The 15,275-nt window shown below is 39.9% G+C and overlaps 1 protein-coding gene and 2 long non-coding RNA genes across 20 annotated transcripts in view; 1 reads left to right on the top strand and 2 right to left on the bottom strand.

The window, feature by feature from the left end:
- The first annotated feature begins 2,296 nt into the window (after window positions 1-2,296).
- Window positions 2,297-3,456, top strand: LOC125806179 (uncharacterized). The gene is made up of 4 exons (XR_007441469.1): window positions 2,297-2,386; window positions 2,463-2,527; window positions 2,605-2,667; window positions 3,198-3,456. It is a non-coding gene; the product is annotated as an uncharacterized LOC125806179 (long non-coding RNA).
- Window positions 3,457-7,893: 4,437 nt separating this feature from the next.
- On the bottom strand, window positions 7,894-9,001 carry LOC125806184 (uncharacterized). The gene is made up of 2 exons (XR_007441475.1): window positions 8,917-9,001; window positions 7,894-8,208 (listed from the first exon to the last, which is right to left on the bottom strand). It is a non-coding gene; the product is annotated as an uncharacterized LOC125806184 (long non-coding RNA).
- Window positions 9,002-13,281: 4,280 nt separating this feature from the next.
- LOC125806170 (nascent polypeptide-associated complex subunit alpha, muscle-specific form-like) overlaps window positions 13,282-15,275 on the bottom strand; it is a 116,535-nt gene continuing 114,541 nt past the window's right edge. For all 18 annotated transcript variants that reach the window (XM_049486110.1, XM_049486108.1, XM_049486109.1 and 15 more), the window contains 7 exons: window positions 15,085-15,203; window positions 14,891-14,994; window positions 14,289-14,466; window positions 14,074-14,191; window positions 13,892-13,977; window positions 13,723-13,814; window positions 13,282-13,402 (listed from right to left, as the gene is read on the bottom strand). In XM_049486110.1, the coding sequence (XP_049342067.1) occupies window positions 13,332-13,402; window positions 13,723-13,814; window positions 13,892-13,977; window positions 14,074-14,191; window positions 14,289-14,466; window positions 14,891-14,994; window positions 15,085-15,203 (768 nt within the window). In that variant the 3' untranslated portion in view covers window positions 13,282-13,331. The remainder of the gene's footprint in view (window positions 13,403-13,722; window positions 13,815-13,891; window positions 13,978-14,073; window positions 14,192-14,288; window positions 14,467-14,890; window positions 14,995-15,084; window positions 15,204-15,275) is intronic.

Raw genomic sequence — 15,275 nt, 5'->3', positions numbered from 1 at the left:
CACTCAATTGTGGAAGACTCTGGAAAGGCACAGGACTTGGATCCTGAGCAGCCTGCAGCACTGAACTTGGACCACTTGGCAGCTGAGGATTCTGGGCAGGCACTGGCACAAGGCTAGGATCATAAGCAGGCCCAGAGCCTGTGCTTGGATCACTCAATTGTGGAAGACTCTGGAAAGGCACAGGACGTGGATCCTGGGCAGGCAGCAGAACTGTACTTGGACCACTTGGCAGCTGAGGATTCTGGGCAGGCATTGGCACAACACTGGGATCATAGGCAGGCCATGATCCTGTGCTTGGATCACTCAATTGTGGAAGACTCTGGAAAGGCACAGGATGTGGATCCTGGGCAGGCAGAGAACCTGAACTTGGACCACTTGGCAGCTGAGGATTCTGGGCAGGCACTGGCACGAGGCTAGGATCATAGGCAGGCCCAGAGCCTGTACTTGGATCACTCAATTGTGGAAGACTCTGGAAAGGCACAGACGCAGGATATGGATCCTGGACAGGCAGCAGTACTGAACTTGGACCACTTGGCAGCTGAGGATTCTGGGCAGGCACTGGCACAAGACTCAGGTCAGAGGCAGGCCATGATCCCGTGCTTGGATCCTGTAACTGTGGAAGACTCTGGAAAGGCACAGGCACAGATGCAGGATGTGGATCCTGGGCAGGCAGCAGTACTGAACTTGGACCACTTGGCAGCTGAGGATTCTGGGCAGGCACTGGCACAAGACTCAGGTCAGAGGCAGGCCATGATCCCGTGCTTGGATCACTCAATTGTGGAAGACTCTGGAAAGGCACAGGACGTGGATCCTGGGCAGGCAGAGAACCTGAACTTGGACCACTTGGCAGCTGAGGATTCTGGGCAGGCACTGGCACGAGGCTAGGATCATAGGCAGGCCCAGAGCCTGTGCTTGGATCACTCAATTGTGGAAGACTCTGGAAAGGCACAGGACGTGGATCCTGGGCAGTCTGCAGCACTGAACTTGGACCACTTGGCAGCTGAGGATTCTGGGCAGACATTGGCAAAAGACTGGGATAATAGGCAGGCCCAGAGCCTGTGCTTGGATCGCTCAATTGTGAAAGACTCTGGAAAAGCACAGGCACAGATGCAGGACGTGGATCCTGGGCAGCCTGCAGCGCTGAACTTGGACCACTTGGCAGCTGAGGATCCTGGGCAGGCACTGGCACGAGGCTAGGATCATAGGCAGGCCCAGAGCCTGTGCTTGGATCGCTCAATTGTGAAAGACTCTGGAAAAGCACAGGCACAGATGCAGGACGTGGATCCTGGGCAGCCTGCAGCACTGAACTTGGACCACTTGGCAGCTGAGGATTCTGGGCAGGCATTGGCAAAAGACTGGGATAATAGGCAGGCCCAGAGCCTGTGCTTGGATCGCTCAATTGTGGAAGACTCTGGAAAGGCACAGGCACAGATGCAGGACGTGGCTCCTGGGCAGGCAGAAGTACTGAACTTGGACCACTTGGCAGCTGAGGATTCTGGGCAGGCCCCAGCCCTGTGCTTAGATCACTCAGCAATGGAAACTTTTGTGGAGGCACTGGTACAGGTGTGTAAACTGGATCCGGGGCATGCTGCACTACTGCATTTGGACCACTTGGCACTTGCACTTGGTTTTGTGAGTAATATGTTCCAGGAGACCAAGGAGACCGAGGATTTAGCCATTTGCCTGAATGTGACAAATCTGCATCAGCCAATAGAACTGCCCCAAGCACTAATAAACTGACTTGTATTAACCACATGACCATGCCCTTCTGCCCAACACAGAACTTACCCTTGTGTTTTCGCTTCGGCCATTTTGTAGAGAACACAGGAACATGGCTCCACCCCTTACCACATTAACGTTTGGTTGGAGACAGGTGAGGTTAATTATGGTGCGGGGAGAAATTAGTTGGGTGGGCCTTATATGTTTAACTGCATGCCCTCTTTTTCAGAAGGTAATGAGTTTAAAGGACAGAAAACCCAATTTTGTTTGGCAAATATGTGTGGCAGGATGAGTATTTTGTTTTTTGTAGCTTGGAAGCATTTGGGCTAAATCAAGCTCTGGGTCATAAAAACATATTGCTCATTTGTTTATTTGGAAATTGACAGTATTTCTCTACTTTAACTGATGTGTTTTCTTTAAACATTTCGTGAGTCTGTTTTCCTCCCTTGTCAGCCTGCTGTGGGCAGTGTAATTCCTGTGTGCCTAATTACAATCTATCAGTTTCGAGTGCTTTTAGTTAATTGGCTGGGTAATCCTACCTGGGGCTATATTTAGGCCAGGTGGCTGCTACCTGTGGCACCCCCTCTGTTGTTCTCACCCCCTTCCTTGGTGTGCTGCTTTGCGAGGGCTGCAGCTTGGTGTGGCTGGGAATTCTCACAAGCGTGCGGTAGGCTGAAGTTTTGCTTCTTGGAGTTTTCTCTGACTAATCCTGGCACTAAAAAGTTTCTCCTACTCCATTTCAGAGCTGAGACTTGTGAGGTGAGATTGTTCCGGTGGTTTATGCCATGCTCAAAGGTTCCAGTCAGTGGTAGGTTCTAACTCCCTATCATTCTGATTCTCATTCTATAAATTCCTCAGTGGGTTAAATCCGGTTTGTATCTCTAGTGTGAAATACACTGGAAGCATTGTGACTTTCCCTGCTGTCTGACGTGGAGAAGTGAAGCCTTGGTGGGTATGAGTGAGCTCCCATACACTTATTTTTAGTAAAACTGTGGTTCTAACATTCACAATTCAGCTCTTCCTGTGTGTGTGATCACCTGTTCCCCTCCTCGCTGATGCTCCTCCCCCTGCAATAGTGCTATTTTTTTTTCTCTTTTCTTTTTCTTTTTTGTTCTACTCCTTGCACGTTAATGTTTTTTTTATGTATATATATATATATATATATAATTAGATAGTCATGGTTTGTGAGCGGCCTCTGGTGAGCAGCAGCGATTTTATTTACTTATTTATTTATTTATTTATTTATTTTGTTCTCTTGAACGCGCGTTGCACGTGACTCAGCGCATGGTTTGTGTGTCTGTAGTGTTGGTTTTCCTATACTTCCCGTGCTCTGAATTGCGCGCTGTTGCGGGAGAGAACCTGTATGGTCCGTAAGCGTGGTTACTTCTTATTATTGTTGGTTTATATTAGTTTACTGATGTTGGTGTTTGTTTTGTTTGTTTGGTTAAATTGTTTTCTCCTTTTTTGTTTCTGAACAGGAGCAGTGAGCGGTGACAGGCTGCTGAGGTGGTAAAGTCTAACTGGGGTTTTCTAAGTGGTGTTTGTGTGCTGTGTATTGGGGACTCCTCTCGCCTGCAGTCAGCACTGTTCAGTGTGCTCCAGCCCGGTTCAAGTTTTGTTTTTTGGTTGTTTGTGTGATTGTGTTTTTTTAATTTCTTTTTTTGTTAATTAAATTTATTTTGAATTATTGTGATTTTTGTTAAAATATAATTATTAAAATTTGAATTTTAAATAGAACCCTCTCAGACCTTGTGAATTGAACCTGTGACCTATTTTTTGATTTGGTAGACTAGAATTTGGTTTTGGGTCATTTTTCTTAATTCCTGGGTTGTCCAGGTGGCGTAGTTGGCTACTAATTAATTTATTTATTTGATTTATTAATTTAAGATTATAAATAACTGTCCTATACCTTACACTTGCCACTATGTATTAGACTGACTTCTCTGTGTTTTATAAAGCACAGAGTAGAATTGAGAACCCTAGTTGTTTTAGAGAGCCGAAGCTTTGTCCTGAGTGAGGCGGGGCTTACTAATTAAATACACTCGGCTTATAGTGTTATAACAGTCTTTATTTTTATTTTTTTTTTTGGATCATTTAAGGATCTTATGAAGTTATTTTGTACGCTTAAACAAACCACATGAGTGTTCAAACTTCCTTTTGGTCAAACCCATAGGCTGTATAACCAGTCAAAAAACAAAGCCTACCCACTTCCTATATCAGAAACTCCCTTTACAAAAGAGGGAGCCCATATGTGAGTGCTCAATACATAGAGGTGACTGGAGCTAAAAGGCTAAAAACTGTGATTAAAAAAAGTGTCCAACTACTTGTAGAGGATATTCCTATGATTTCAGAAAGTACAATAAAATATGTTCTTAAAAAGCAAGTAAAACATGTCTGCCTGTTGCAATGTTTTTCTCAAGCAACACTTTAACCAGTAAAGGTGCTAGCATCACTGCTACTGTGACTTAAGTGGTTAGTGAGCTGATTCTGGAGAAACAAATAGAGGTTTATAACTGGAGTTTAAAAGCTTAAAAAGCAGGAGGACCAGAAGGGTGGGTTTTTTTTTTTTTTTTGGCTTTCCTAGTCATGTCACATCGTTTTCAGTCACCTGACCCACCCCATACAGATTGGCACATACACACGTACACACGTTTAACATTGTTTAAAGTAAAAAAATAAATAAATAAATACACTATATTTTCACACTTTTTAAACCCAGGACTCCCTGAGAAACAAATCCTCATCCTGATGGTTCTGTGTTGAAAAAAATGAGTACATTTAACAGCATAAAAATGATCAAACATATATCAACATTTTGGACTCACTCTGCAGAGCCTTCTAGTGGTTAGCGACACTCGGAGCACATTCTCAAGTGGGTATATTTGGAGTCAAATTTTTGTAATCAAATTTTTAGCTAATATACAGTTTAAATATATTTGTTTACTTCAGTAAATTTTGCATTTCATTTGTAAATCAAGTGAACAGAGCCTGGAGCAAGAGTGGAGAGGAACAAAGTCCATGCTGCTTGAAGTCTAGTGTAAAGTTTTCACAGTGATGGTTTGGAGCTGCTTTCACATTTTCACATCTGCTTATATGAATCAAAGCCCACCTTATAGTCTCTTAGAACAACATTTGTGGAGTTACCTTTAATTACAAATAAACCTTTCTTTTCTGTACTTCTGTTTATTATTAGTTACATCCAAGTACAGGTGACTTTACAACCTAAATATGTTACTCCACTTTACATTTACTGTTGTTAGAAAAAAATATGCGTGCATATTTGAAAATAATAATAAAATAATAGATATTATTATTATTATTATTATTATGTATTGGCGTGTCAATTCTGTTGTATATTTGTATATTTACATTTACGCCACATTTTGTCGACTAAAAGTACGTATGATGGTGGTCTTTTATGTAAAAGAATGTAACCTTGTGTTTCATAGAGATTTTTGGCAGATGTTAATATAAACGTTAGATGACCCAAACCTTCTGTTAGTTTCATGAGCTTTTACTAAAGGACCAGATATATTTAATTAGTAAATCTAAGGGATTTTAACAGGTAAACTCAATAAATGAGTGTTTATTAGCTGATGAGCTGGATCCGGTGAAAACACAAAATTTCAGTGCAGTGATCAGGGAGAAGAAACTGTTTTAAACTACCAACATAAAGTATTGTACTGAAATATGGCTACTACACCCAGCTTCTAGCGAACTAGTTAAGCTAGCTAAAATATTTTTTAATTTTCCTTAATTTACAGTAATCCTGCAGTCATAGTCTACAAGTAACAATGACTATCACAAGCTCACAGTGGGTTTGATATGTGGGTTTTGATTCGTTTATTTTTAACCAGCTATCAGAAATAGGCTCCGTTACCTTCTTTTAACGTCAGCTCGCTGCGCCCCGCTGCTAAATCTAAAAAAGAAAACTTTACAAATCCTTTACAGCGAGGGGGGTCTTCCCCACTCTCCTCCGCAAAACAAGCGAGCTGATTTTTGATTCTGTTTCTATTAAGAGGCGGGACTCTTTTCCTGAACCGGTTCCGTGATTGGCCCAAAGAGATTTCCCATTTACACAGCATTCTGTCTACTCATTAAAAACACAGCTGAGCTGAGAGAAACGATTCGCTCCTGGCGACGCCCCTGTTCTTCTGCGGTATCATTTTGGGGGGAGGGACAAATCCACCTGTTTCTGATATTGCCCCCCGGTTCCTACGCCTATGACTGCATGACTCCACAACACTCGCCAACCATCCATCTACTTTATTGCCTTTTATGCCTGCTGTCTTTCAAAATTAAAACACAGTGCATGCCACAACAGCACAAATATGATGTAAAACTGGGGGGTTTAAGCAATGGTACATTTCTATACAGTTTAGAATCTCAATTAGGCCAACATACTAGATCACATTAAAGGTGTAACAAAGTTAGTTTCCAGCCAGATTCCTTCCCAAATGATTAATTCCTGATTATCTATTATCTAGGACTCTAAATGCAAAAAATGCATCCAGCATTAAAGAGACAAATTCTTGAATGAGCTTCTTCTGCTTTACTGAACAGCTGAACACGTTTGGAGGAGAACACTAACTGCCAATTATGTCCCATTAATGAATAATATGCCTGGTTAACACTGAGTGACTGATGAGAAGGGATGCATTTTCTCATTTCCTTCTTCCCCTCCTTTACTCCTTTATCCCATTAGTACCCTTCGACCTCCTGTAGGCCCTATGTGAAAATGTTTTTTTTTTTTACCTTTAATTTCTACTACTTTTGTAGTACACTACTGTAAGTCGCTTTGGACAAAAGTGTCTGCCAAATGTAATGTAATGTAATGCATTCTGCTATACCTTCTGATAACATGTATTTGGTGTTGAAAAAACAAGCAAACAAACAAAATAAAACATCAAACCTTCAATACCTGAATTGGCTATGCTAGGTTTATGTGGTACCCTGTGATGAATTGGCCCTTTTCAGGGTTCAAAACCTTTTGTGACCCTCACTTGCAGACAAATGTTGATGCAAATGTGATACATTTTCAATACCATTTAACCAAAAATGCAGAACTTGAAGTGTTTACTCTTATGTCTGAGACCTTTCACACACTTCTGAGGTAGTCTGACATGCCTTGACATTTCCAGGGAAAAACAAAAAACAAAAAGAAAAACGTACCTAACATAATGTGTTCCCAATATCCTACACAGGCATAAAAAGGATAAAATCTATTATTTGATAAAATGTACTCCAAACACAAAAACAATAAAAAAAACAACAATTATTTTTAAAGGTGCTGATATAATTTAAGGAAAAAACACACTGTAAACAATTGTGAGTTCTAAATTGTAAACATGGGTGTTGGCTACCTATTGGTAATTTGACTCAAGTGACTAAGAAATGCCTCTTGTTGCTTATGCTTCTCTCACAGTGACCTAAACATATTTACAGCTGTACTATAGGTGCATCTCAATAAATGACACTCTATATATACTATATAGATTTATTACAGAGTGATCAATTCCTCACATTTCTTTCTTTTATTAATGATGGTTATGGCTTAAAGCTAATGCAAATGCTAAGGTCAGTGTCTCAGAAAATGTGAATATTTTATAAAAACAATTTATATTTTTGCTGGAAAATGAAATCTATGTAAGGACCCCTCTGAGGGCCAGAACTACCAGTGAGTTAAGAATCCCTGCTTTACAACTAACTTAGTAGATTGTATGAGTTTTTATGCCTGTAAATTGTCTTAGGACTAGATGTTACAAAGGTTGTGCAAGTTACACAGTTCCCCTGTGTAAATTCTAACCATAATTTGGTTATTTAAAGAAAGTTATCTCTCACGACTCACTGATAAATCTTACATCAAAAGGGGAAAAGCTACAAAAAGAGGCCTTAAATCACTCTTGTCCTCAAAAGAAATACATAATGGTTGGCTCTATCCACTGCAAAAACAGCATACTGAGAACTTCCCAGAAGCACAAGCTAGTCAGGAGCACCATCTGCTGGCAGCTTCACAAACTTACAACAGAGTTTCTTGTGGAAAATACATACTTACACTGTAAAAACCCAATTTAACATAAGTTTGAATGATTATTTATATCAAAAAGATTGAGCAAAAATCTGAGCAACAAAACATTTAGTTGAGTGTAGTACTGTTGAAATGTTTACGGCCGCTTAAACAAAAACATTTATTTCCATGCTTGGACACAAGCCTAAGTGGGGTTCCTGCGATGGTTTCCATCCTGCAGTCCAAGAAGAACCTCACGCAGGGTCCCACTGCTTGTACAAAACTGACTTGTAGAGGATCTGAAGTTCATTTGGGCATCAAAGCAGCACAGCAGGTCATTGAGGGTTTAGTAACTCCAGTAAGGCACTGTTCTTCAGGCAAAGGTCTGAAGGTAAGCGTGATCTTTTATCCTTCATGCTTCTCAAGGCAGGACAGTTCATCACCAACAACTCGCACACGTCCACGTGACCCTGCTCAGCAGCCTGTATACAAGTGAACACACAAATACATTACCAGTCAAAAATGTAATACACCTCTTCTCATTTTATTTAATTTTCTTTGAGAAGATCTACACACTCTTGGTACTTTCTCAACACCTTGAAGGAGTTCCAGGAGGTGCTGAACAATATCACCCATCTCAGTTAATCAGGTTTAGATCAGGAGATTGTTAAGGACAAACATTTTCTTTTTGTTTATTTTAATACATTTTAATACAATTTAATAAAATTTTAATACAATTAATCCATGTTTTTAACATTCATCTACAATGTAGAAAATAAAAAGAAAAACTAATGTATGGCTAATACTGTATAACAATAGTTTAAAATCTATTTATTTTGCAGGTATGCATAAATGCATAGACTTATATTTCACATTTGGAGGTTTGGTACACAACAGTAATGGAAACAGTTTCCGCATTAAGATCTATGTATTCTATGTGTTTTGTGTAAGACTATCCAGGATCTTGTGGCCTTTTCTACAGTAGTTTGGGACAAAATGCTCAATTTTGTAGCAGCCAGGTGAATATTTCATCCATATTTCTTTTTCAAATTTGTGTGGGCATTTCACATTCTTTGATCCACAGTGTGAACAGAAGGCATTATCACCCACAGTGGACAGCGCAGTGAGTGGTAATGATTGTGACCGGCTGCAACTGGCAAGAACTGATTCTACAGATGACTTTTTTATACCTTATGCAGTTTGAGAATTAGCACGGGCCCCCTGGTCCAGGAGCAGCTCACATACTGACTGGTGTCCCGCTCGACTGGCGTAGTGCTGCAAGACAGAGCAAAGATAAAGGTGTGTTAAAGCCCAGAGCATTGTTGGGATGTGTAGAAAAAGCTATCTTAGCTTTTTGTGTTGCATGTTCGTTGATCCAAGGATTCAGACGACACGGAGATTGAGAGTGAACAAGTATGATTTATTTCAGAATTCTGGGAAGAACTTTACAGGCATGCATCCTAAGCGAGACGTCACCCCCAGTTCTTCTGCCTCGTGCTTATCCGACTCCAATTATATACCCTCCTGTGACGTATCTAAGTTACTTGGCATGAATGAGTAATACTTCTGTTTTTCTAATTATTAGTCCATTTTTAGTTTTATTTAGTCCTTCTCAGAACTCGTTTTATTTAGACCTTCTCGGAACTTCTGTTTGACCTTTGCCCAGTAGGCTTTCTGGGGAATCGTGAGTTGCCAAAAACACTGCTCGGGAAGTTTCAATTCCCCTAAGTGGCGGGCCTTTGGTTAAACGAGGTTCTATTAAGGGTTATTGATTCCCCTGCTCAATGAAGAGGGGAAGATTCACTTCCCCTTTTGTGGCAGGCCCTATGGGTTATTAATTCCCCTGGTCAATGAACTTCCCCTATTTGTGGCGGGCCATGGTTAATTAACATTCACATTGTCTCACTGTACATCTACAGTAAGTTTTAGTTCATACTCTCCGTTTTATAATGGTTTCGTTATATCTACCGTAAGATTAGTTAGTTAGTATATCTTAAACAAAGCTTGAAGTTGTATGTATAACTTTTCAGAGTAATCTTTTAATGTAAGGTTACAAAATGTACTTTATTCATTAGTTTCAATCTAGCTGAAAAGAGGAACCCTGTAGTCTGCTACCCTCTGGAACCGCAAGATGTTTACCATTGAAAAGAGGAAGTATGTTTTCTGCAGTTGACCCGGTCAAGGGTCTCTTGGGTCAGTGCTGCTGATATGAGAGCTTCATTTAAGCAAGTATATGATGTGTCTACGTGTGGATTAGTGACTAAGTCTTAATTCAGTGATTAATGATTACGAGAAGATTACGAGAATATAGATTATAGTTTACATAGATATATTTGTGTAATGTGCTTTAATTATCTAAGCTAAGGCTTTAGCAAGCATGATTATTGTAAGGTAAGCTCTAGCATGATTATTGTAAGGTAAGCTTGTTATTTTAAGGCCAATCTTCCACAGATGTCAGAAAGGCTTTTAAAGATATACGGATATTATTTGGTGGGAGCCCACAGACGATACAGGGCAAAACAATAATGAAAATAAAAACAAATAAAACACATTTATGACAACAAAGAGATCTAATATCATGAATTTTAAAATAAAAAAGGGAAATAAATACAAATGTTTTGATTGTAATGTTGCAGCTTTTTCTATTCTTGTTTAATAACTGTCTTTTTACATTTTAAAAACACAAACATACCTGGAACCCAAATTATTGTCAATAGTTCTAACCTACTGTTTTTAAAGTGTATTTTAAAATATTTTTTTCATCGTATCAATCGATTAAAAAATGTCATCCGATTCATCACAACAGTATTCTGTGATAAACTGCACTTGTTCTTCCTACGACACAAGTTTTTAATATCTATATTTAAATGTAAATAAAATAATGTAAGATGTAAGAAATTTATATTGGTGGTGTCATTTTCAGTAAAGAAAAAGCTTCTTATCTGTGAAGTAAGTGTTTATTAGCTCAGTTAAACACCAGCATTACAATAAATACAAACAGCAATTTAAAAAAAAAACAAAAAAAAACAGAGCTTTTAAAGCCCTGTTTTCCTTTAAACATCTCCTCATGTCTCCTCAGCTGCATTTAATAGAGATATATTTAGTTCTCACCATATGAACACCTGGTTTGGTAAATCAAGTCAAGCTGCTGATGGAACTGAACATGTGCTGGCTGAGGAGCATCCAGGAGAAATTTTTGGTTGTGAGTATTTCTAAATTTAGAACGTAATTGGCTGAGTATAAAAGGGCTTTTTAATGGAACGTGCAGTGCAGACGTAGTAAACTAATGTTACCTTTATCTTGATTACTGCCTCTCCGCTGGGTTCGCGATGCCAGGCGGACCTAGTTTCCACCGTAGTCAACAAGTGCTGCTGTTTTTTTTTATACCATTTTTATATCAGCCTGCTTGGTTATGACAGGAAAATAAAATGAGTGGTCGAGCTAAAACAACAAAAAGGAACGAGAGAGAGAGAACTTAACTGCTTCAGCACCTAGGGGATAATGCACAGACACTACATTTTTCACTCCAGAAAAAAAAAACTGTGCGTTGGATGAGGGTGGGGCAGGAGGAAGTTACGGAGGAAGTTGGGGTCAAACTTGGTGGCATCATTAATTTGCATTAAAAAACTATAATAACGCGTTACTGATTCCAAATTATTTTGCGTGCATTACCGCTTTAACATTGACAGCCCTCTTTTTTTCTTGTACAGAAACTTTTAAGCCCTGGCCCCCAAACGTTGCACTACAACACTCACATGCTGTTTTTACTGTTAAAATGTGCCATCTACAGGCGGCCGCATGTATGTTCAGCCAGTATTTAAGGTGTGACGGAAATCTGAATAAGACACTGGCGAATAAGAAAGCGTCGTGAGTTTATTGCTCACCAAAGCAGTGTATCTGGCGATCAGCCAATCCAGCTAAAAGATTCACCAAAACCATAATAAATGTATCTCTTATCATATGTATAAAATGCTTAAGATTATTTATTCACACAGACATGTTGTAGGCTCAAATGAACTTTTTTTTTTAGCTTCTGAATGGTGTTAAGGAAAGAAAGAGCAGAAGTTGAACGTTTTGTCTTTTTAATAGTACCTGATTTTCTTTTTTACGTGTGTGGTGATGGCATTTCAAAAGCAGTGTCTGAATAATGCAGAGTAGGAGGATTAAAGATACTCTTTTTTACCATCGCTGTCTTAAAAGGATATGAATAACCAATAATCATAGACATTTAAACATACCAGCATTGACTAATTGAGCTGAGGTGGTGGACAGATGCAGAGGCCACGAGAGGGCAACACGATCTGGCGTAAAAAGAAGACGATGCAGTGCATCACTTTGGCCTGTTTTTGACCTGTCCGTAGCGACACATGCATGTTCAACTCAAACAGCTTCCCCTTCTGTGCTTGCTGCCAAGCGCAATGACCATAACCTAGTGTTTCCCGTGGCAGAAATAATCAGCTGAGTAACGGCTGGTGTGTTCGTTCAGCAAGGACGGTCCATTCCACAGACTTCTGGCCTCGCTTTAGTTCAAAACACACGCACTGAAAACCACAGGGGAAACACCCAGACAGAAATGTGGAAATATTGGCTTCGATGAAAGTCTAAGCTACTTTGAACACACTCGTATAGTTATCCTTACAATTCCCAAAGATTTTTGTGGCAGTTTACCAGATTTAGGGGCTCATTGAACACCCACGTCCAGTCGCCAAACATTTTACTCCATTTGAGTCAATGTAGGACACTGTTTGGACACAACTCCATTACAGACTGCAAGACTGGAACTAGACAGTCCTGAGGAAGATTTTAAGAGTTCATTTAGCACTTGCAACAGCCCTTTCCGCTTTAGCAGGTGGATGATTTCTGGAAGTGGCTCAGCAGGCTAGTTTTCCACATGAGTGGAACGCTGATGCACAAGCTGTGAGGAAATCTAAGGTGCCTTGAACCCTTCTGGATAAAATCTAAGTGTTGCAATTGACAGATTGAGACAAGTGTCAAACAGTTGCAATATTTAACATGGTGAGTTTCTGAATATTACAGAGAAATACTGGTAAAATGTTTAGATCAAATATTTCAAGCCAACTTGCCGGAGCAATGGGCACAAACTTATGAAATGGGGACCAAACAAACCAGTAGGGTGGCCTTAAACCACATTGTTGAGTCATTATACTACAGTCTTGGGTTGCTCTTGCATGCATGCCACTTACAAAGCAAAACTGTTTGGACAGATGTCCAATAAGGGCCGCATTAAAATGAACACACCTGATTCACGAACGATCTCTTTAAAAACGGTGCAGAGTGGCTTTAAAGCCAGGAAACTACTATTCAGGGCAATGTGCTTCCACAATAAAGACTGAAACATTACATTAGAAGAGGTAGACAAATATGATGTGTATGACTTTTGAACTGAAATGGTCTCAATGGAAAAAAGTTTTGTTTTTGGAGAAGCGGTCACTTAAATTCCACAGAAATCTATTGTGTTGGGTACTGCAAAGAAGCTTAACCAACCAGCTGTGTAGCAGAGCCCATCCAGGCCTGGAATAAAGGCAAGAGACAGATTCAAATTTCCCCATATTTATTTATAAAAATTTTAAGAAACACTATTGACTCATTGCAACAAGTGGTCATCATCCTCAACCAAGATGGGGCCCAAAGAGACTTCCGTTTCAAAATACTGATCTGTAAAACAAAGTTGCAAACAAACGAATTAGACTTTGTTCCTTCACAAAAACATGTTGTTAGAACAAGGTCCCTCAAACCTGGTCATTGAAGCCCACTTTCCTGCACATTTTAGGAGTGATTGCCACCAACATTAGTTTAAAAACAATGGCCTTTTACGAGCAGGTAAACTAGTTGAACCAAACTAGTTTGAACCTGGGAAAGTGGATTTCAAGGACCAGGGTTAAGAAATGCTGGGTCTGTTTCCCCAGACATTCCTCCCATTAGACAGCCTTGAGTTTGGACTGAGGTTTAACCAAAAAGCATCAAGGCAAGCATACCTTCATCAGTGGGCACACTTCTCGCCTTCCTGGAGACACATTCTCCATCACAACAGTTACAATCCTGGTCATTACCATCTGCAGCAGCCCACCTACGTAGAGCAAACACGCAGCAGCTTTAGTACAAACTGAAACAAAGGCATCATAACAGTATCATTTTGAGGCATACCCATTGGTCTCAAAGGAGCAAGCCTTGTGTTCAGCATCAGTCTTCCGTAAAGTTGTAGAGGCTTTCAGGAAACATGTGATGTACAGCTACAAAAAACAAAAAAAAAAGTTAAGGTTGTTCAGGTAGTTTGTAAAATGGCAGCATTAAAAACAAATGCTCCAACGTAACCAAGTCTTCCATACCATACTACTGTTGGTTTGTTCAAATCTGAACACTTCCAACTGAAACTGCAGCTTATCATCTTGAACCCGTTTCATAAATTCAGAGTTGGAGCCCGTTATCTTGGCATCAACCAAGCATCTAAAAATATAAATAAAGAAATAAATAGAAAAAAGGAGGAGATGTTGGTGGTTGGTTTCTACATGCACTCGTCTAGGCTAGTAAAAGCAATACTTACCCATGGTTCTCAATAAATGTGTATCTGGGAACAGCATTAATGTCAGGAACTGCAGTTGCCACACAGTGGTCCACAAATACACGGAGAGGTACATGGTTAAACTGTGTCAAAGATGCCTCAATCTTCATGACCTCGCCAAGGAAGTATTGATTCGATGGTCTCTCATACTGCCAGTCATCTACAAGCAACAAGTTAAAGGCCATGTTCAGACTGCAAATAAAACTAAAAAAAAAAAAAAATTTAATCAGATCTGTGACTGTCTGCACTGTTAATTACAAGTGATCAGACCAGATTTGCATACAAGTCAATAACTAAGCTTCCTTGATCCCTGTACTCTGAATCTGAAGTTACATACATTGCAAGTGCTGCAAAGACATTGGAATCCAATTTGAGCTTCCAGAGAGTTAAGATATGGCTGTTTAGGATCAAACACAGTCTACGCATGCCAAGAATAAGATTTGGGCTGACAATCTGAGCATTGCCTAAAAGATTGAGTAGAAGCATACTGTAGACTCGGGTGATTCTACAAGATTACAAATGGGAATGAGCTTGATGCAGTGTTCCTAAACAGAAAAAGTTTGAGAATTTTCACAAATACAAACCAGTCATGAGCTTCATGGTGAAGACCAAATGCTCTTCCGCTGCCACTGTAGAGGAATACGGCACCCATGTAGGGGACACAGCAATACTGCTCACATTGTGCTTCCTAAAACAAAAGAAATTCCAAGTTAAGGCTCCAAGCAAAGCAGTTAAGAAAAAGGAAACCACTGTAGCTAGTCCATCTTAAGAAGCTTACCTTGAGTAGTGACAATCAATCTGAACATTGACTCTTCCTGTTCGGACAATTGAAGTACCAACCAGAGGTTCAGAGCGGTAGAGGAGGTGAAAGCTGTAGATAAGGTAATCTTCCGTCATCTGAAATAGCAATATTGCATTAGTAGAGCAGTGACCTGCACAACAATTAAAACTAAGCAATTCAAAACTCAA

The sequence above is a fragment of the Astyanax mexicanus genome, chromosome 12, assembly GCF_023375975.1.
Source record: "Astyanax mexicanus isolate ESR-SI-001 chromosome 12, AstMex3_surface, whole genome shotgun sequence".
NCBI classification, from domain to species: Eukaryota; Metazoa; Chordata; class Actinopteri; order Characiformes; family Acestrorhamphidae; genus Astyanax; species Astyanax mexicanus.
The sequence above is the reverse complement of the archived record's forward strand: the minus strand, read 5'-3'. Positions and strand labels throughout refer to the sequence as shown.